The 21,417-nt window shown below is 39.5% G+C and overlaps 1 protein-coding gene across 6 annotated transcripts in view; it reads right to left on the minus strand.

Annotated features, from left to right (window-relative positions):
• Positions 1 to 21,417, minus strand: part of LOC124710380 — a 192,561-nt gene that overhangs the window by 84,835 nt on the left and 86,309 nt on the right. For all 6 annotated transcript variants that reach the window (XM_047240922.1, XM_047240921.1, XM_047240920.1 and 3 more), the window contains one exon: positions 19,908 to 20,003. In XM_047240922.1, the coding sequence (XP_047096878.1) occupies positions 19,908 to 20,003 (96 nt within the window). The remainder of the gene's footprint in view (positions 1 to 19,907; positions 20,004 to 21,417) is intronic.

A 21,417-nucleotide genomic window follows, 5' to 3' on the forward strand; every position in this document is an offset into this window, starting at 1 on the left:
TTTAAATACCTGTTTATCTTTCAAAAAATACGAGTACATCTATAAAAATTAAGATATCTTTCAAACTATGTTATAAAACACACATATTTAAAAGTGTCTTTATAAAAATATATTAAAAAACCAAGATGCTGTGACTTACCAAACGAGAGAGCGCTGGTAGCTAGACACAATAAAAAACACACACACAAATTTCAAGCTTTCGCAACCCATGGTTGCTTCATCAGGAAAGAGGGAAGGAGAGGGAAATACGAAAGGACGTGGGTTTTAAGGGAGAGGGTAATGAGTCATTCCAATCCCAGGAGCAGAAAGACTTACCTTAGGAGGAAAAAGGGACAGGTATACACACACACACACACACACACACACACACACACACACACACACACATATCCATCCACACATATACAGACACAAGCAAACATACGTAAAGGCAATGAGTTTGGGCAGAGATGTCAGTCAAGGCGGAAGTACAGAGGCAAAGATGTTGCTGAGTGACAAGTGATGTACGAGGGGCGGCAACATGAAATTAGCGGAGGGTGAGGCCTGGTGGGTAACGGGAAGAGAGGATATACTGAAGGGCAAGTTCCCATCTCCGGAGTTCTGATAGGTTGGTGTCAGTGGGAAGTATCCAGATAACCCGGACGGTGTAACACTGTGCCAAGATGTGCTGGCCGTGCACCAAGGCATGTTTAGCCACAGGGTGATCCTCATTACCAACAAACACTGTCCGCCTGTGTCCGTTCATGCGAATGGACAGTTTGTTGCTGGTCATTCCCACATAGAAGGCTTCAAAGTGTAGGCAGGTCAGTTGGTAAATCATGTGGGTGCATTAACACGTGGCTCTGCCTTTGATCATGTACACCTTCCGGATTACAGGACTGGAGTAACTGCCCCAAGTGTAAAACCTGTCCCATGCACCCTCCCACCACCATCTACTCCAGTCCTGTAACCCGGAAGGTGTACACGATCAAAGGTAGAGCCACGTGATTTATCTTACAGCATCCGGGTTATCTGGATACTTCCCACTGACACCAACCTATCAGAACTCCAGAGATGGGAACTTGCCCTTCATTATACCCTCTCTTCCCGTTACCCACCAGGCCTCAACCTCCGCTAATTTCAAGTTGCTGCCCCTCGTATATCACTTGTCACTCAACAACACCTTTGCCTCTGTACTTTCGCCTTGAATGATATCTCTGCCCAAACTCTTTGCCTTTACATATGTCTGCTTGTGTGTGTGTGTGTATATATATATATATATATATATATATATATATATATATATATATATTCAAGCTTTCGCAACAAACTGTTGCCTCATCAGGAAAGAGGGAAGGAGGGAAGGAGAGGGAAAGACGGAAGGAAGTGGGTTTTAAGGGTGAGGGTAAGGAGTCATTCCAATCCCGGGAGCGGAAAGACTTACCTTAGGGGGAAAAAAGGACAGGTATACACTCGCGCACACACACACACACACACACACACATTATATATATATATATATATATATATATATATATATATATATATATATATATATATATATATATATATATATAAAAACAAAGATGATGTGACTTACCAAATGAAAGTGCTGGCAGGTCGACAGACACACAAACAAACACAAACATACACACAAAATTCAAGCTTTCGCAACAAACTGTTGCCTCATCAGGAAAGAGGGAAGGAGAGGGAAACACGAAAGGATGTGGGTTTTAAGGGAGAGGGTAAGGAGTCATTCCAATCCCGGGAGCGGAAAGGAGAGGGTAAGGAGTCATTCCAATCCCGGGAGTGGAAAGACTTACCTTAGGGGGAAAAAAGGACGGGTATACACTCGCGCACACACACACATATCCATCCACACATATACAGACACAGGCAGACATATTTAAAGACCAATTTTTAAATATGTCTGCCTGTGTCTGTATATGTGTGGATGGATATGTGTGTGTGTGCGCGATATGTGTGTGTGTGCGCGAGTGTATACCCGTCCTTTTTCCCCCCTAAGGTAAGTCTTTCCGCTCCCGGGATTGGAATGACTCCTTACCTTCTCCCGTAAATCCCACATCCTTTCATCTTTCCCTCTCCTTCCCTCTTTCCCGATGAAGCAACCATGGGTTGCGAAAGCTTGAAATTTGTGTGTTTTTTATTGTGTCTATCTACCAGCGCTTTCGCGTTTGGTAAATCACAGCATCTTGGTTTTTTAATGTATTTTCCCATGTGGAATGTTTCTTTCTATTATATTCATGTCTTTATAAAAATGTATTCGAAACTACAGTTTTCAAAAATATTTATGTTAGTATCACACAGCAGGTGTTACATTTTGGTTACTCATCTACAGCACTTCATCAAATAACTGGAAGGACCCATGTAAATTAAAATCATTTTATTCATTTAATAAATTTTGCAGGTTTTTCTTCTATTTTATAAAAATTTTCTATTCTTCCAAAACTTTTAACAGAGGTCCTTTATCTGCAGTGTGTATAATTTGCATACTATTTTCAATCTCACATAAGTTATGTTTAGTTGTTCTCAAATGTTCATCTAATGTTGTGCAATTTGAACTTAGACTCAATGTTCCTTATAACATATTTTAAATGTTCTTCCAGTTTGGCCAACGTACACTATGTGATCAAAAGAATCCAGACACCCCCAAAAACATACATTTTTCATATTAGGTGCACCATGCTGCCACCTATTGCTAGTTACTCCATATCTGTGACCTCAGTCGTCATTAGACATCATGAAAGAGCAGAATGGGGTGCTCCGCAGAACTCACTGACTTTGAATGTGGTCAGGTGATTGAGTGTCACTTGTGTCATACGTATGTACGCAAGATTTCGACACTCCTTAACATCCCTAGGTCCACTGTTTCCGATGTGATAGTGAAGTGGAAACGTGAAGGGACATGTACAGCACAAAAAGTACAGGCCGACCTTGTTTGTTGACTGACTGACACCGCTGACAACTGAAAAAGGTCGTAATGTGTAATAGGCAGACATCTATCCAGACTAACACACAGAAATTCCAAACTGCATCAGGGTCCACTGCAAGTACTATGACAGTTAGGTGGGAGGTGACAGAACTTTGATTTCATGGTCGAGTGACTGCTCATAAGCCACACATCACACCAGTAAATGCCACATGGTGTAAGGAGCACAAACATTGGATGATAGAACAGTGGAAAAACGTTGTGTGGAGTGACGAACATGGTACACAATGTGGCAATCCGATGGTGGAGTGTGGGTATGGCGAATTCCTGGTGAATGTCATCTGCCAGCATGTATAGTGCCGACAGTGAAATTCGGAGGTGATGGTGTTATGATGTGGTAGTGTTTTTCATGGAGGGGGCTTGCACTCCTTGTTGTTTTGCATGGCATTATCACAGCACAGGCCTACATTTATGCTTTAAGCACCTTCTCGCTTCCCATTGTTGATGAGGAATTCGGAGATGGCAACTGCATCTATCAACATGATCTAGCCCATGTTCATAATGAATGGCCTGTGGTGGAGTGGTTACATGACAATAACATCCCTGTAATGGAGTGGCCTGCACGGAGTCCAGACCTGAATCCTATAGAACACCTTTGAGATGGTTTGGAACACTGAGTTCGTGCCAGGACTCACTGACTGTCATCGATACCTCACCTCAGTGAATGAAGAATGGGCTACCATTCCCCAAGAAACCTTCCAGCACCTGACTGAACATATGCTTGCGAGAGTGGAAGCCGTCATCAAGGTTAAGGGTCTGCCAACACCATATTGAATTCCAGCATTACCAATGGAGGGCGCCACAAACTTGTAAGTCATTTTCAGCCAGGTGTCCAGATACTTTTGATCACATAGTGTAAATGCTCTGACGAATTTGGCCATTCATTACATGTACTCCTGAATTACTGTATTTGTCCTTATGTATATTCTCTTTGTGTATTAGTGCATGTCTAAGGGAGCTGCTACTTTAACTCTCCATCTTGGGAAACATCTCGCTATACAGTCTGTTATTGGACCTTTTTATGTGAGTTTAATATACCTTTTCTTTTCTACTGGCTTGCCTGTGCTATTGTTTTTCTTTCATTTAATATTTTTCTGTGTAGAGTGGTACAATTTCATCATATCACATTCTTGGTAATTGTTCCTTAAAGCTATCTTTTTGATTGTCTCTAATTCTGCAGCTCTGTCCTCATCTGTGAGTGACAATTGTAATATTCTGTGTAAAGTTGAACAGAAATAAGCTCTTTTGTGCTGGACTAGATGATCTGAGTTATTCCCAATAATTATTCTTGAATATGTAAGCTTCCTGCAAACTTTAAAATATGTTTCCCATTTGATCTATTAATTGACAAAATGAGAAAATTGATGCGACTATCAGTTTCATGTTCAATGTGAACTTAATTTTTGGATGCATCTGGTTCAGCTTGTCTGTCATTATTTTATTTAAATCTTCCTTGGTTCCTTAGAAAAGAATTATAATGTTGTCAACATACCAGTGATATTTGCAAATTTATCTAAAAATCTAATTTCCAAGTTACTAAGAAAAATTTCTGATATGATGCTAGATGAACTATTATCAATTGGTAGACCATCTCTCATGTGGTATATTTTTCCATTACATCTACATCTACATCTCTACACCGCAAATCACCACGTGGTTCATGGCAAACGGTACACCCATGTACTAGACATACCATTCAGGTATGTGTGTTCAGTAATTATTCTAATCTTGTCCTCACAATCCCTATGCTAACGATATGTAGGTGGTTATAGTATATTCCTAGAGTAATCATTTAAAGCCCATTCCTGAAACTTTGTAACTGAATTTCTCAGGGCAATTTAAGTCTGTCTTCAAGAGTCTTCCAGTTCAGCTCCTTCAGTGTCTCTGTGACACTCTCCCACAGATCCTGTAACCATTCGCACTGCCCTTCTCTGTATACGTTCAGTATCTCCTATTAGCAATACCTGGTATGGGTCCCACACACTTGAGCATTACTCTAGAAATAGTTACACGAGTGATTTGTAAGCAATCTCATATGCGGATTGATTGCACTTCCCCAGCATTCTACCAATGAAGCGAAGTTTACCATCCGCTTTACCAATGACTGAACCTATGTGCTCATTCCGTTTTATATCCCTACAAAGTGTTACACCAAAGTATTTGTATGAGTTGGTCGATTGTACTGATATTATAGTCATAGGATACTACATTTCTTTGGCTTGTGTAGCGCAAAATTTAACATTTCTGAATATTTAAAGCAAGCTCCCAATCTCTGCACCACTTTGAAATCTTATAATATCTGAATGAATATTTATGCAGCTTCTTTCAGGTAGTACTTCTGAAAACAGTTTAATTTTACTGTTAATACTGTCTGCAAGGTCAATAATATACAACATGGACAGCAAGGGTCCCAACACAATTCCCTTTGGCACACCCAAAGTTACTTCTACATCTGACGATGACTCTCCATCCAACATAACATGCCGTGTTTTCCCTAACAAAAAGTCCTCAGTCCAGTCACAAATTTCACTGGACAATAAATGGGGGTTTGGAATTGAGTCAAATAGTTTTAAGAAATCAAGAAATACAGCATCTATCTGATTGCCTGGACCTAAAACTTTCAGTATGTCATGTGAGAAAAGAGCGAGTTGGATCTAACATGACCGATGTTTCCGAAATCCATGCTGGTTGGCGGCACTGAGGAGGTCATTCTGTTCAAGATACCTAATTATGTTCTAAGATTCAACAACAAATCAATGTCAAGGACATTGGACAGTAGTTTTCTGGATCACTTCTACTACCTTCTTGTAGATGGGCATGGCTTGTGCTTTTTTCCAAGAACTGGGCACATTTTTTTGTTTGAGATAGCTATGATAGGTTATAGTTAGAAGAGGGGCTAACTCAGACACAAATTCAATACAGAAACTGACAGAGATTCCATTGGGGCCTGGAGCTTTGTTACCAATTGGTAGACCATCTCTCATGTGGCAAATTTTTCCATTACATCTACATCTACATCTCTACACCGCAAATCACCACGTGGTTCATGGCAAATGGTACACCCATGTACTAGACATACCATTCAGGTATGTGTGTTCAGTAATTATTCTAATCTTGTCCTCACAATCCCTATGCTAACGATATGTAGGTTTGTACTGATTGTACTGATATTTCAGCTGTTTCTCAACACTGCTAACACGAATACTTATTTCATTCACCTTTTCGGTGGTGTGAGGATTAAACTGGGGCAATTCTCCTGAGTTTTCCTGTGTAAAACCACATTTGAAAATGGAGTTACACATTTCGCCTTTTGCTTTGTTACCCTCAATTTCAGTTCGTGTCTCATTCACTTGGTGCCACTAACAGCTTTTACATGTTGTTGTTGTTGTTGTTGTTGTTGTTGTGGTGGAGGTGGTGGTGGTGGTCTTCAGTCCAGAGAATGGTTTGATGTAGCTCTCCATGCTACTCTATCCTGTGCAAGCTTCTTCATCTCCCAGTACTTACTGCAACCTACATCCTTCTGAATCTGCTTAGTGTATTCATCTCTTGGTCTCCCTCTACGATTTTTACCCTCCACGCTGCCCTCCAATGCTAAATTTGTGATCCCTTGATGCCTCAGAACATGTTCTACCAACCGGTCCCTTCTTCTTGTCAAGTTGTGCCACAAACTCCTCTTCTCCCCAATCCTATTCAATACCTCCTCATTAGTTATGTGATCTACCCATCTAATCTTCAGCATTCTTCTGTAGCACCACATTTCGAAAGCTTCTATTCTCTTCTTGTCTAAACTATTTAACGTCCATGTTTCACTTCCATACAAGGCTACACTCCATACAAATACTTTCAGAAATGACTTCCTGACATTTAAATCTATACTTGATGTCAACAAACATCTCTTCTTCAGAAACGCTTTCCTTGCCATTGCCAGTCTACATTTTATATCCTCTCTACTTCGACCATCATCAGTTACTTTGCTCCCCAAATAGCAAAACTTATCTACTACTTTACACGTCTCATTTCCTAATCTAATTCCCTCAGCATCACCCGACTTAATTCGACTACATTCCATTATCCTCGTTTTGCTTTTTTTGATGTTCATCTTATATCCTCCTTTCAAGATACTGTTCATTCTGTTCAACTGCTCTTCCAGGTTCTTTTCCGTCTCTGACAGAATTACATTCTCATCGGCAAACCTCATAGTATGTATTTTTTCTCCACGGATTTTAATTCCTACTCCAAATTTTTCTTTTGTTTCCTTTACTGCTTGCTCAATATACAGTTTGAATAACATCGGGGAGAGGCTACAACCCTGTCTTACTCCCTTCCAAACCAGTGCTTCCCTTTCGTGTCCCTCGACTATTATAACTGCCATCTGGTTTCTGTACAAATTGTAAATAGCCTGTCACTCCCTGTATTTTCCCCTGCCATCTTCAGAATTTGAAAGAGAGTATTCCAGTCAACATTGTCAAAAGCTTTCTCCAAGTCTACAAATGCTAGAAATGTAGGTTTGCCTTTCCTTAATCTATCTTCTAAGATAAGTTGTAGGGTCAGTGCCGGCCGCGGTGGTCTCGCGGTTCTAGGCGGTCAGTCCGGAACTGCGCGACTGCTACGGTCGCAGGTTCGAATCCTGCCTCGGGCATGGATGTGTGTGGTGTCCTTAGGTTAGTTAGGTTTAAGTAGTTCTAAGTTCTAGGGGACTGATGACCATAGATGTTAAGTCCCATAGTGCTCAGAGCCATTTGCATTTTTTTGTAGGGTCAGTATTGCCTCACGTGTTCCAACATTTCTACGGAATCCGAACTGATCTTCCCCGAGGTCAGCTTCTACCAGTTTTTCCATTTGTCTGTAAAGAATTCGTGTTAGTATTTTGCGGCCATGACTTATTAAACTGATAGTTTGGTAATTTTCACATCTGTCAACACCTGCTTTCTTTGGGATTGGAATTATTATATTCTTCTTGAAGTCTGTATCACTTTACATATGACCAGAATTTTTTTGGGTTCTGTGAAAGATTACTTGACAGTCTTCTACTATGGTAGTTATTGAAGGCATCACACATTGTCTCTCTATCTATAGTGCTACACTTTGTTTTACAGCTATTATACAGTAATTTCTGTTTCTTTAGAAGTTATTTTTACAATGACAGCATATCATGGAGGTTCCCTCCTGTTATGAACTGTTCTACTGAGTAAATATCTATCCAGTGGCTGCTAAACCATTCTTTTAAACATGAATCAGAGTTCCTCTACATGCTCCTGTCTTGTGTCTTGTGCTGAAAGTTTCAAGTTCCTCATTACAATAAAACAGTACTGACTTTTTATCTAGTTTACTGAACACATATATCTTTCTGCCCTCCCACCCCCTACCCCACAACTGCATCATGGAAACTGATAACAGTTTCAATGTGGACATCCTCGAAGGGGTCAAGTCTATTTGTTGCTATTAGATCCAATATAATTCCATCATGAGTGGAGTTTCTAACTAACTCTTCTAGTTAGTTTGCAGATAAGGGCTTCAGTAAAGTTTCACAGGATGTCTTATCTCACCCACCACTAATTAAACTGTAATTTTCCCAATCAATTGTTGGATGATTAAAATCTCAACCAATGATTACAGTATGATTGGGTAACTTGTGTACAAGTGCACCGAGGTTTTCTCTAAAGTTTCCAATTACATCAGGAGATGAGTCGGTTGTGGGATAGAAGGATTCCATTATTTCACACCCACTGAATCTTGCCCCAAAAAAATCTCATATGCAGCTTCAATTTCTCCCTCAGTGGAACTGAGTTTATTGTCTACTGCGACAAATACATCGCCTCCATTTGCCTATCCTTTCGATATACACTCAAATTTTCTCGAAAAATATCACTGCTGTCAATTCGAGGTTTCAACTGGTTTTCTGTACCTAGTATTATGTGGGCTTCATTGCTTTACAAAGTGCTTCAAACTCTGGCAATTTGTTGTAAATGCTTTTGCAGCTTACCATCAGGATTTTAATACTCTCACCTGTGGCAGGCAATTCTTTTGATCTTACACTGATACTTCTGGGTTTCCTACAGTTATCATCATCAGGATCGGATGGAAAGTTGCCTAACCTAATAAAAAAAAAAAAAAAAAAAAAAAAACACACCCCTTGCGTGCACCCCACACACAGACAGCTACCTGAGTAGTAAACTCTGATGTTTAGTGCACACCTGACGTAATTAGGGGGACCATATAGTTCCCTACCACATGTTGCAAGTCCAGGAAGTCACAGCCTAGCTTGTCACAGAACATTCAAAGTCTCTGGTTCAGTCCTACCACTTGGCTGAGAACAAAAGGGCCATGATCAGTTCTGGGAACAATGCTGTAATTTGTGAGCTTCATTCAAACCCAAGGCTGGTCTTCTCAACCTCCTCTGCCAGTTGCTGGAATGACCCAAGAATGACCTTGGAGCCCAGACGATAGGCATCATACGTTCCACAGTGTGCCACAATCTGCTGCTGGTTGCATCCTGTTCCCTCAATGGCTGCTGGAATAGCCTCTTCAACATGTTAAACAAGTTTGTGTGATTGCAGGTTTCCTCAGACTATTTCAGCTATGAAATCATCTTCGGTTATCAGATGAGTGGCATCATCGTCTTGTCGCAATGTATCAACGGATTTCATATCGATCATTTTTGCCTGACGATGATGGACATGTAATCCATTGAAGTGTTGCAACAAGACGTCGCCCCGCTGATAATCCAAGATGATTTCATAGGTGCTCAATGAGGCACCCGGGCATACACACTGAGTGCATCTGGCGTCCTTTCCTGTCCCTTGCTGCCATTTCCCTAAGGGGTATCACCATTTGCTGTACATTTGAACTGCCAACGATTAACAGACTCCTACCCTTTCGTGTTTGTCCCCTCCTGACACCGGACAAAACAAGTTTTCCCAAAAGTGAACTGACTCCCACTGGCTCGGTTTCACTTTCAGTGAAAGGCAACTCCTAAAACTTGTTTGTTATGGGGATCTCTACAACACAATATGTCCTCCCTGATCCCCATCCACCCTATACAGGATGTCTGGATCTACCACTGACATGCCATCGGAGTCAAGTAGACAAGTAATGACAGATCCTGTATCTCCTGCACAGGAGACAGGATAGAATAGTACTAAAGGTACCTCTGGTATAGGTATCACAGGTACATGACTTTCAGGAGCTCTTACAACATACCGATTCACAGCAGCTGCCAGTTGTTTCACAACAGTCAGGGTGATTTTGTGTTGCTTATGAATGTCAACCAACCCATCCTCACTTCGAGAAAAGTGTTCACAGTGTAGCTGCATTTTGGCTGGAGCAATGCATTACAAGGCAATGGACAAATAACTTTGTTGGTCATTTTTTAATCAGTTGAGGCAAAATTTGCTTACTCCCTTTAAGAACTGAAGCAAATACAAAAAATGAGATTTCTATTAAAGCAAAACAAAAACCTGTGGTAAAAAACTACTAGTTTCCTAAAACATTTTGAGGTTAATTATAGTTGTTAGTAAACTCAAAAACAGAGTTAATTTACGATAAATATAGATAATATATAGAGCTACTTGTCTTTAAGGGGAAACTAGATGTAACACAATATTTTGATTAGAAAATCTACTGCAGTAACTAAATCACAAATGCCAATTTGTTACAAATTCCTTGCAGATTCTGCAAAAGGCAATGGCAGCAATTCCCAAAATTGCACATTTATTTTTGTTTATATACAATGAAGCTCAGGGATTATGTATGCTTTGACAGAACTGTGAACCATAAATGCTGTGTTACTACAAAATAAATTATGTATCCAAAACCCTCATACCAGTACCTTATGAAAATATAGTCTTGTCAGCATCCGAAAATTTTCAAAATAAACTATTTGTCATGTAATTATACAATGAAATTAGGGAATGATTGTTTTGAATGAACTTAAAGTACCTGAAATCAAGGTTAAATTGCAAGAAGTCTAACAGCTCTACAGTCTCGTGTACAACCATAGGTTTATGATGTAGTAGATTACGGTTAAATAGTTCTAAAGTTTTGTCAATTTATATGTTCATAAACATATTAGTAACATCCCAAGAGATGAAAATCGCATCTTCTGGAATATTCATACTTGTATGTATTGTACTGAATGTTAACCGGGGACCTAGAAACGACGGAGAGGTTCCGTCCCCACCGCAGCCACAGTGGTCTGCAACCCCACGACGACTACTGCAGTCCATTTCACCCCTCCGCCACCCCACACTGAACCCAGGGTTATCGTGCGGTTCGGCCCCCGGTGGACTCCCCCAGGGAACGTCTCACACCAGACAAGTGTAACTCCTATGTTTGCGTGGTAGAGTAATGGTGGTGTATGCGTACGTCGAGAACTTGTTTGCGCAGCAATCGCCGACATAGTGTAACTGAGGCGGAATAAGGGGAACCAGCCCGCATTCGCCGAGGCAGATGGAAAACTGCCTAAAAACCATCCGCAGACTGGCCGGGTCACCAGACCTTGACACAAATGCGCCGGGAGGATTCGTGCCGGGGACCAGGCGCTCCTTCCCGCGCAGAAAGCCGTGCGTTATACCACACGGCCAACCAGGCGGGCATATTCATACTTACTATGCTGTTTGTAAATTGGATGCTATTTTTAATGCTGATAGGTTTGTCAGATTTGTACACATTTTTAAGTATTTTTAATTGTGTATTTAATTTAGTTCACTATTGGGAGCATATTCATTATTATTTATATCTCTAATTGACTTCTTGTCTTTATGTATTTTAATTTGAGCTCTTGCAGTAGGAAGCCTTGAAATCATCATCTTTAATCAACGTTTTTCTAATCTGTCAAGTAAAAATTGAGAAGCATCAATTTTTCTTTTTACTTCAGTTTGGAATGTATTGAGTGGATCTATACTAATTCCATTCATGCAGTTCTATTTGAAATACTGTAATGTTTTGTCAGTGTAATATTTTTCGTATAATGGCACTACCGTATTACCATTATCCGATTATCTTACTTTGTATCTTTTACAGTGTATATTCTAATGCACCCTTGTTCACTTGAAGAATGAAACTGGTAAATAAAAAATACAAAGTGTGACTTGTGGTTGTTTTCAAAAACTGTTTTAACAGTCTCTCCCCCGACAGGCAATGCCTGCTTTTGCTAAATTTGTGCATAGCCAGGCCTGTTGAACTGTACACAAGTACCCAAGAACGAAATCAAAACTTATGCAGATTAACATGAAAACTAAATTCAACTGAGAATGTTTACAATGTGGCGTCATCCCTAGATATGCAAGATTTAAAATCCAGAACACACTCACATCGCACAATGCATTGCACATATAGTGGAGGTGACTTGGATAAAAGCAGAAATTAGAGATGTGCACAGTTACCTCTCACAGATGAAGACAGAGCTACAGAATTACAGACAATCAAAAAGATAGCATTAAGGAACAATTACCAAGAATGTGATACAATGAAACTGTATCACACTATACAGAAATATATTAAACAATAGAAAAACAATACTACAGGCGAACCAGTAGAAAAGAAAAAATTACACTCACATACAAAAGGCCAGTAACAGACTGTACAGTGAGATATTGGTCAAGTTAGAAAGTTAAAGTAGCATTTTAAACTAACAACTCCCTTAAGTGTGCACTAATACACAGAGAGAATATACATAAGGAAAAATACTGTTATTCAGGAGTACATATAATGAATTGGCAAATTTGTCAGAGCACATACATTGACCAAACTGGAAGAGTGTTTAAAATACATTATAAGGAACATACAATCTAAATTTGAATCGTGCAGCATTGGGAGAACATTTGAGAAAAACTATACATTAGGTGAGATTCAAGACAATATGAAAAGTATCCACTCCACAGATAAACATCCTCTGTTGAATGTGTTTGGAGAATTGGAAATTTTCACAGGAAAGAAGAAGAACCCGCAAAATTCATTAAATGAACAAAACTAGTTTAATTTACATGGGTTCTTTCAAGTTATTTGATGAAATGCTGTAGATAAGCAACAAAAATATTATTTTAACATAAATATTTTAAAAAATGGTAGTTTTGAATGCATTTTTGTAAAGACATTTTTAAGTATGTACTTTTTGTAATGTCTTTTGAAAGATATTTCAATTTTTACAGATGTACTCATATTTTTTGAAAGATAAGCTACTATGTACAGATGTGAGGTGTCTATACATGCCCATAAAGGAGGTGACTGAAATCAAAATTTCATTTCCTGTAGTTGTAAATTATCTTTAGATACAATATACCATGGACATACTGTTGTACAGTCAATTTCATCATCAGTGGTGTTGATGTCATCATTTACTACTGTCGTTTCAATGTACCTAAACATAAGTTTAAGTACTGTAGTACAGCCAGTTTAATCTTTCGAGCTGTCCTACTTTAAACACAATCTTTAATGCTGTCAGGCAACTTTAAACTCAAGTCACTGTACTGGAAATAGATATGTACTTTACATAACATCATTACCTGTTTTCCTTATTATCTCAATTTGTATCTTTTGCAGTATATGTTCTGATGATGCTCTTGTTCATTTGAAGAGTGAAACTGGTAAATAAAACACAAAGTGCGTCTTGTGGCTCTTTTCGAAAACTTACTAAAATACACTATAGGCAATATATGCTAGTCTAGGTTATCAAATATGATTTCCAATTGATGGCTATGCAAATAACTCTCAAATTAATGCAAAGAACAGACTGATCAACTGAGAGCAGAAAAATGGCGAGAAGCTACTATTTTTCCACAAATGTATGGTGGATGGCACATAGCCATTCACTTGCTTCTGAGTGGTTTTCTATATTCATTTTTTATTTGTAGGTTCTTCTAGGAATTTCTATTATTATAATATTTTTGAGATACTATTATGTTTCCCCTATCTTTTTATGTTCAGCTCTCACAATCATTCTTTTGGGGCAGGTCTCATACCATCGTGAAAATCTGGTTTCATAGTTGAGATGTACAAGAAAATAAAAACTGAGTTATCTGCTTCGTTTTAAGAACTATCACAGCACACAGTATTTGAGCAGGAAGTGTTTTATCATGAGTTCATATGGCACATATTGTTTGAGAATACTTATTGAAGTAAATACAGTGTTCACTACAAGCCCACCAAAAGTCTTGTCCTGTTATAATGTATATTACCACAATAGTCATACATTCAGGTCAGCACAATGACGTTGTCCACAATTACCATCTTGGAAAGTACCTCGACAGCTGAGTGATCAGCACGACGGAATGCCATGCAAAGGGGCCTGGTTCGATTCCGGGATGGGTTGGAGATTTTCTCCGCTCAGGGACCGAGTGTTGTGTTATCTTCATCATCATATCATCCCCATTAACATGCAAGTCATCAAAGTGGCGTCAACTCAAAAGAATTGCACCAGGCGACAGGTCTACCTGACGGGAGGCCCTAGCCACATGACATTTCATTTCATCTTAGAAAGTGTTAGAAGATCTTTCGCAAGAGACAAAAAACAGAAGTCAGGGAAGTCACACTCAGCAGATCACAGGGCAGCAAGGAGCAGAGGGATGTGTGCCATCATAGCATCATAATGTGGCACCAAAGCCAATTGATTGACAAAAAATTGTGGCAATTGGAGAGTTAATAGTTCCAGCATTCCCTGGCAATATCATGGCCTCGGAACCATTTCCACCAATGGATTATGGCTATTCCCCCCCCCCCCCCCCCTTTTCCATGAACCATGGACCTTACCGTTGGTGGGGAGGCTTGTGTGCCTGAGCGATACATACGTCTAGATCATTGACTGAACTGACCTTGTAACATCAGCCAAACCTGTATTGCTGTGCTGGTGCACGGAATGGCTGAAAGCAAGGAGAAACTACAGTCGTAATTTTTCCTGACGGCATGCAGCTTTACTGTATGGTTAAATGATGATGGCGTCCTCTCGGGGAAAATATTCCAGAGTTAAAACAGTCCCCTATTCAGATCTCTGGGCAGGAACTACTCAGGAGGACATCATTATCAGAAGAAACAAAACTGGTGTTCTACGGATCGGACTATGGAACGTCAGATCCCCTAATCAGGCAGTGGGGTTAGAAAATTTTAAAAGGGAAATGAACAGGTTAAAGTTAAATATAGTGGGAAATAGTGAAATTAAATACAAAATCAAAAAGGGGTAACTCAGAAGTAGGTTTAATAATGAATAAAAAAATAAGAACTCTAATAAGCTACTACGAACAGTATAGTTAATGCATTATTGTAGCCAAGACAGACATGAAGCCCACACCTACCACAGTGGTACAAGTTTATATGCCAACTAGCTCCACAGATGATGAGAAGACTGAAGAAATGTATAATGAGAGAAAAGAAATTATTCATATAATTAAGGGAGACAAAAATTTAGTAGTCATGGGGACTGGAATTCGATAGTAGGAAAGGGAAGGGAAGGGAAGGGAAGGGAAGGGAAGGAAAAGTAGTGGGTGAATATGGACTGGGGTAAGGAATGAAACAGGAAGCCGCCTGGCAGAATTTTGCACTGTAGCATAACTTAATCACAGCTAACATTTGGTTTAAGAATCACGAAAGAAGTTGTATACGTGGAAGAGACCTGGAGACACCAGAAAGTTTCAGACTGATTACATAATGGTAAGACAGAGATTTAGAATCTAGGTTTTAAATTGTAAGACATTTTCTGGGGCAAATGTGGACTCCGACCACAATTTACTGGTTATGAACTGTAGATTAAAACTGAAGAAACTGCGAAAGGTAGGAATGTAAGGAGATGGAACCTGGATAAACTAAATGAACTAGAGATTGCAGAGAGTTCCAATGGGAGAAAGGAATACAGTAGAAGAAGAATGGGTAGCTTTACGAGATGAAGTTGTGAAGGCAGCAGAGTATCACATACGTAAAAAGACAAGGACTAGTAGAAACCCTTGGGTAACGCAAAAGATACTAAATTTAGTTGATGAAAGGAGAGAGTTTAAAAATGCAGTAAATGAAGCAGGCGAAATGGAATACAAATGTCTCAAAAATGAGATCAACAGGAAGTGCAAAACGGCTATGCAGGAACGGATAGAGGACAAACGTAAGGATGTAAAAGCATATATCATTAGGGGTAGGACAGACACTGCCTACAGGAAAATTAGAGACCTTCAGAGAAAAGAGAACCACCTGTATGAATATTAAGAGCTCAAATCGAAAACCAGTCATAAGCACAGAAAGGAAAGCAAAAAGGTGGAAGAAGTATATAGAGGGTCTACACAATGCCGATGAACTTGAAGGCAATATTATGGAAATGGAAGAGTATGTAAATGAAGATGAGACAGGAAATGTGATACTGCATGAGGAATTTGACAGAGCACTGAAAAACGTAAGTTGAAACAAGCAGACAACTCTCTGGTATAACTAATGATAGCCTTGGGAGAGCCAGTCATGACAAAACTGTTCCATCTGGTGAGCAAGACATATGAGACAGGTGAAATACCCTCAGTCTTCAATAAGAATGTAGTAATTCCAGTTCCAAAGAAAGCAGATGTTAAAAGGTGTGAAAATTACCGAACTACCAGTTTAATAAGTCATGGTTGAAAATACTAACACAAATTCTTTACAGACGATTGAAAAAACTGGTAGAAGCTGATCTCGGGGAATATCAGTTTGGATTTCATAGAAATGTAGGAACACGCGAGACAATACTGACCCTACGACTTATCTTAGAAGCTAGGTTAAGGAAAGGCAAACCTACATTTATAGCATTTATAGACTTGGAGAAAGCTTTTTTCAGTGTTGACTGGAATGCTGTCTTTCAAATTCTAAAGGTGGCAGGGTAAAATACAGGAAGCAAAAGGCTGTTTACAATTTGAACAGAAACCAGAAGGCAGTTATAAGAGTCGAGGGGCATGAAAGGGAAGCAGTGGTTGAGAAGGGAGTAAGACAGAGTTGTAGCCTATCCCCAATGTTATTCAATCTGTATACTGAGCAAGCAGTAAAGGAAACAAAAGAAAAATTTCGACTACGAATTACAATCCAGGTAGAACACATAAAACCCTTGAATTTTGCTGATGGCACTGTAATTCTGTCAGAGACAACAAAAGACTTGGAACAGTAGTTGAATGGAATGGACAGTGCCTTGAAAGGAGGATATAGGATGAACATCAACAAAAGCAAAATGAGGATAATGGAATATAATCAAATTAAATCAGGTGATGCTGAGGGAATTAGATAAGGAAACGAGACACTTAAAGTAGTAGATGAGTTTTGCTATTTGGGCAGCAAAATAACTGATGATGGTTGAAGTAGAGAGAATATAAAAAGTAGGCTGGCAATGATAAGGATAGGGTTTCTGAAGAAGAGAAATTTGTCAACATCAAGTATAGATTTAAGTGTCAGGAAGTTCTTTCTGAAAGTATTTGAATAGAGTGTAGCTGTGTATGGAAGTGAAACATGGATGATAAACAGTATAGACAAGAAGAGAAAAGAAGCTTTTGAAATATGCTGTTACAGAAGAATGCTGAAGATTAGATGGGTAGATCACGTAACTAATGAGGAGGTACTGATTAGAATTGGAGAGAAGAGGAATTTGTGGCACAATTTGACTAGAAGAAGTGATCAGTTGGTAGGACATGTTCTGAGGCATCAAGGGATCACCAATTTAGTACTGGAGGGAAGCGTGGAGGGTAAAAATCGTAGAGGGAGACCACACTAAGCAGATTGAGAATGATTTATGATGCATTAGTTACTGGGAGATGAAGAGGCTTGCACAGGATAGAGCAGCAAGGAGAGCTGCATCAAATCAGTCTTTGAACTGAAGACCACAACAACAACATTGTTATTTAACTGTGCAGATCTGTACCCACAAGGTGTTTTCCTGAAGCATGCACTGAAAGGACAGGTATATCAGTAGAAGCATCACACTGTTGAACAGATGAAGCAGAATTATCAATGGATAAAGTACTTTAGCCCAGTGTAAATGTTAGCTGATGAAACAGAACACCAGAAGAAAATGCCCTGTTTCAACAATGACTTTGATGTTTTGCTTATACAAAGGGGATTCAAAAAGTTTTGCACAGTCATCTCTAATTGTTTTATATTAATGCAGGAGGAGAACACAATTTTTTGTGAACATACTTGGAACATTTAGCTATACATTGAGCCTACTCAATATAGCCTCCATCAGCTGTGATGCATCTGGTAAAACATTTTTCCACAATGTAAATGCACTTTCGTAAAATTCTTGGCGTTGCCTTTTACACCATCGCTTGACACAAGAAATAAGGTGTTTCTCACTATCAAATGTTTTACCGCACAGGTGGGCCTTCAGATGACTAAAGAGGTCAAAATCAGACGGAGCCAAGTCCGGACTGTAGGGGGTATGAAGAACAATTTTCCAACCCATTTTCCTGATTTTCTCCTGTGTCATAAAGGCTGTATGGGGTGTAGTCTGATGAGCTAACCCTGAAGCTGTGGTCTGTGGGTCTTGATGGCATGTTGCAGCTTGTCCAATGACAAACAGTAATGGTCTCAGTTAATTGTGGAGCCAGGTTCCAAAAAGTCAATGAAAATGACACCACACTGATCCTAGAAGGAGGAGGCCATCACCTTTTGGCCTGCTGTTCGTGAAAGTCTTGGTTTCTTCTTCCGTGAAAGTCTTGGTTTCTTCTTCCAAGGGGAACCCAGATGACACAACTCCATGGATTGGGTTTTGCTCTCAGGTTCAGACAAAAACAACCAAGTTTCATCCTGTGTAATGACGGTGTCAAAACACTGTTTCCACTCTTCAGTAAAGGTCTTCATGAGACCCTTCGCACAAATTCTTCCTCATCATTTTCATTTCTCTCGTCAATAATCTAGGCACCCAACGTGCATAGATTTTTCTGTACCCTAGTGACTGTACCAGTGATACCATATTATCCAATGACAAACGAGTCATTTCAGCAAGCTGTCGTGTTGTTGCACATCTGTCATTTTGGATGATTTGATCAATGGTCTCCTTATTCACATCACTCACTGCCATTGACGATCTAACACATCATGGATTGTCCAGTAGAGAGAAATCACCTTCTTAAAACCTCGGCAACCACTGCTGGATATTGCTGGACACTGCTGTGATTCACTGTGTCCTCCCTATGAACAGGGAGAAACTTCCTGTGAATCGATATGGCAGGGTCATTGCTGGTCTCGAAGAGGAACTCCATCACCGACCTTTGTCACAACCTAACATGTACTTCACGGTCCATTATGGCTCACCTGTACATAAAAGAAAGTACTTTTATATATCAACTTATAACTAAATGTTCCAAGTATGTTAAAAAAATTCATTCTCCTCCTGCAAAAAATGAAACAATTGGAGATGACTGTGCAAAACTTTTTGAACGCCCTTCGTATATGCATAACAGTCTATAGCATCAGTTTTCTATCCATCCCCCCCCCCCCCCCCCCTGTCTCTCACACACTCAAACACACACACACACCAGCCCCCACCACATCCCTCTCTCACACCCTCCCGATAATTCTGTTTTTTTTGTCTGAGTTACTCATCAATGTTTCTGATTTCCTTTAAAAAGCTATCTTCTAAATGATTTCAAAAATTACAAGGGACTAAAGAGCAAGCAATGATTTGGTTTATAGTTGGATGACGTGTAACTATGTCATTCTCAAATCCTAAAACCTTCACTTTCACAGATTGTACCAATCCCTGAAATGATACACAAAAGAAACTATAAATGAGGTAAAATTTGTAGTTTAACGGAAAAGAAATGAGCAAGTAATACAAATGAAGGATTAGGAGGCTACCTAAGTACAAACTAGCATTTATTTTTCATTTGAAATCGTGTAATGAAATTGGTAATCAAATGGAAAATATTTTCAGTTTACTGATAAACTATATCATATGTTTTCACAGAACTGAATATAAACAATATAGTACCTGAGCAATCTACTTGATCTAAGTTCCTCCACATGTTTCTGGCTGATAGCCCTTGAAGAACTTTCAGTACCACCACTTTCTGCTGGTTTATGCAGGCTAAAAGCAAATCAAAATTTTATACATTCTCAAATTATTAATAAAGATAAATTTTGTGTCATACGAGCGTAAGTCAATTATTATCTGCAAAGTAGTTATAAAATTTTATTGTAATCAAATAGGAAACTTACAAGAACATCATTTTTCGACATAGTCTTCTTGCATTTCAACGCACTTGGTCCATCGTTGTACAAGCTTCCTGATGCCCTCAGAAGATTCTCAGTTGAGCTGCCAGCCAGGAACGCGCTGCTTCTTTCAGTGCTTCAACCAAGGCAAAACGATGGCCCCTTAATGCCTGTTTGAGTGGACCAAACAAGTGATAGTCAGAAGGGAGAAGATCGGGACTATGTGGAGGATAATCCAGTACTTCAAATTTGAGTTTCTGGAGCGTTTCAGCAGTGTGGGCAGCAGTATGCAGACGGGCATTGTTGTGCAACAACACAACACCTTTGACAGCAATCCTCGGCATTTGCTTCGAATTGCAGGCTTTAGCCTGGCAGTAAGCATCTCACTGTAACGTACACTGTTTATTGTGGTGCCCCTTTCCCCATAATGTTCCAGTACTGGACCTTGTGCATCCCAAAAAGCTGTAAGCATCAGTTTTCCTGCAGACAGTTGGGTCTTGAACTTTTTCTTGTACGGCGAATTTGGATGTTTCCATTCCATAATCTGTGGTTTACTCTCTGGCTCGTAATGATGGATCTATGTTTCGTCACCAGTAATGATCCTGTCTAAGAAGTTGCTCCCTTTGTTACCATAGGGATCCAATTTTTTTTGCAGATGTCCAAGCACAATTGTTTATGCAACTGTGTGAGTTGTTTTGGGACTCATCTTGCACAAACTTTATGAAACCCAAGTCTGTTGTGGATGATTTCGTAGGCAGAACTGTGACTAATTTGCAGATGATGTGCCACTTTGTCAATAATTAATCATCTGTCTAAGAGAATCATTTCACGTGAACACTCAATTTGTGGCGGTAAACGGTCATCCGGCTCCATCATGCATAACTCTTGTGCGACCATTTCAGAATTGTTCAATCCATTCGTAGACACTCTGTTGTGGCAAACACTGTTCCCGTACTGTACTGAAAGTCTTCCATGAATTTTGGCCCCTGATACACCTTCCGACCACAAAAAATGGATCACTGAATGTTGCTTTTCTTTGGTGCAAATAGACAGTGGAGCAGCCATGATTAACAGCACGGCAGTGATAATGAAACTAACCTAGCAGCTTGAGAATTGCAAAGGTATAACAAAAAATAAACAAAGCATGTGTCATCAACGTAAAACTACAGTACTACAAAAATAAAATATAACTAAATTGTGGATAATAATTGGCTTACCCTCGTATAAATAGGTTCATGCAATCCAAACACAGAAAAAATTAAATAGTGTAAAAGACTAATTGTACATTT

Source organism: Schistocerca piceifrons, chromosome 1 (genome assembly GCF_021461385.2).
Source record: "Schistocerca piceifrons isolate TAMUIC-IGC-003096 chromosome 1, iqSchPice1.1, whole genome shotgun sequence".
Lineage (NCBI taxonomy): Eukaryota > Metazoa > Arthropoda > Insecta > Orthoptera > Acrididae > Schistocerca > Schistocerca piceifrons.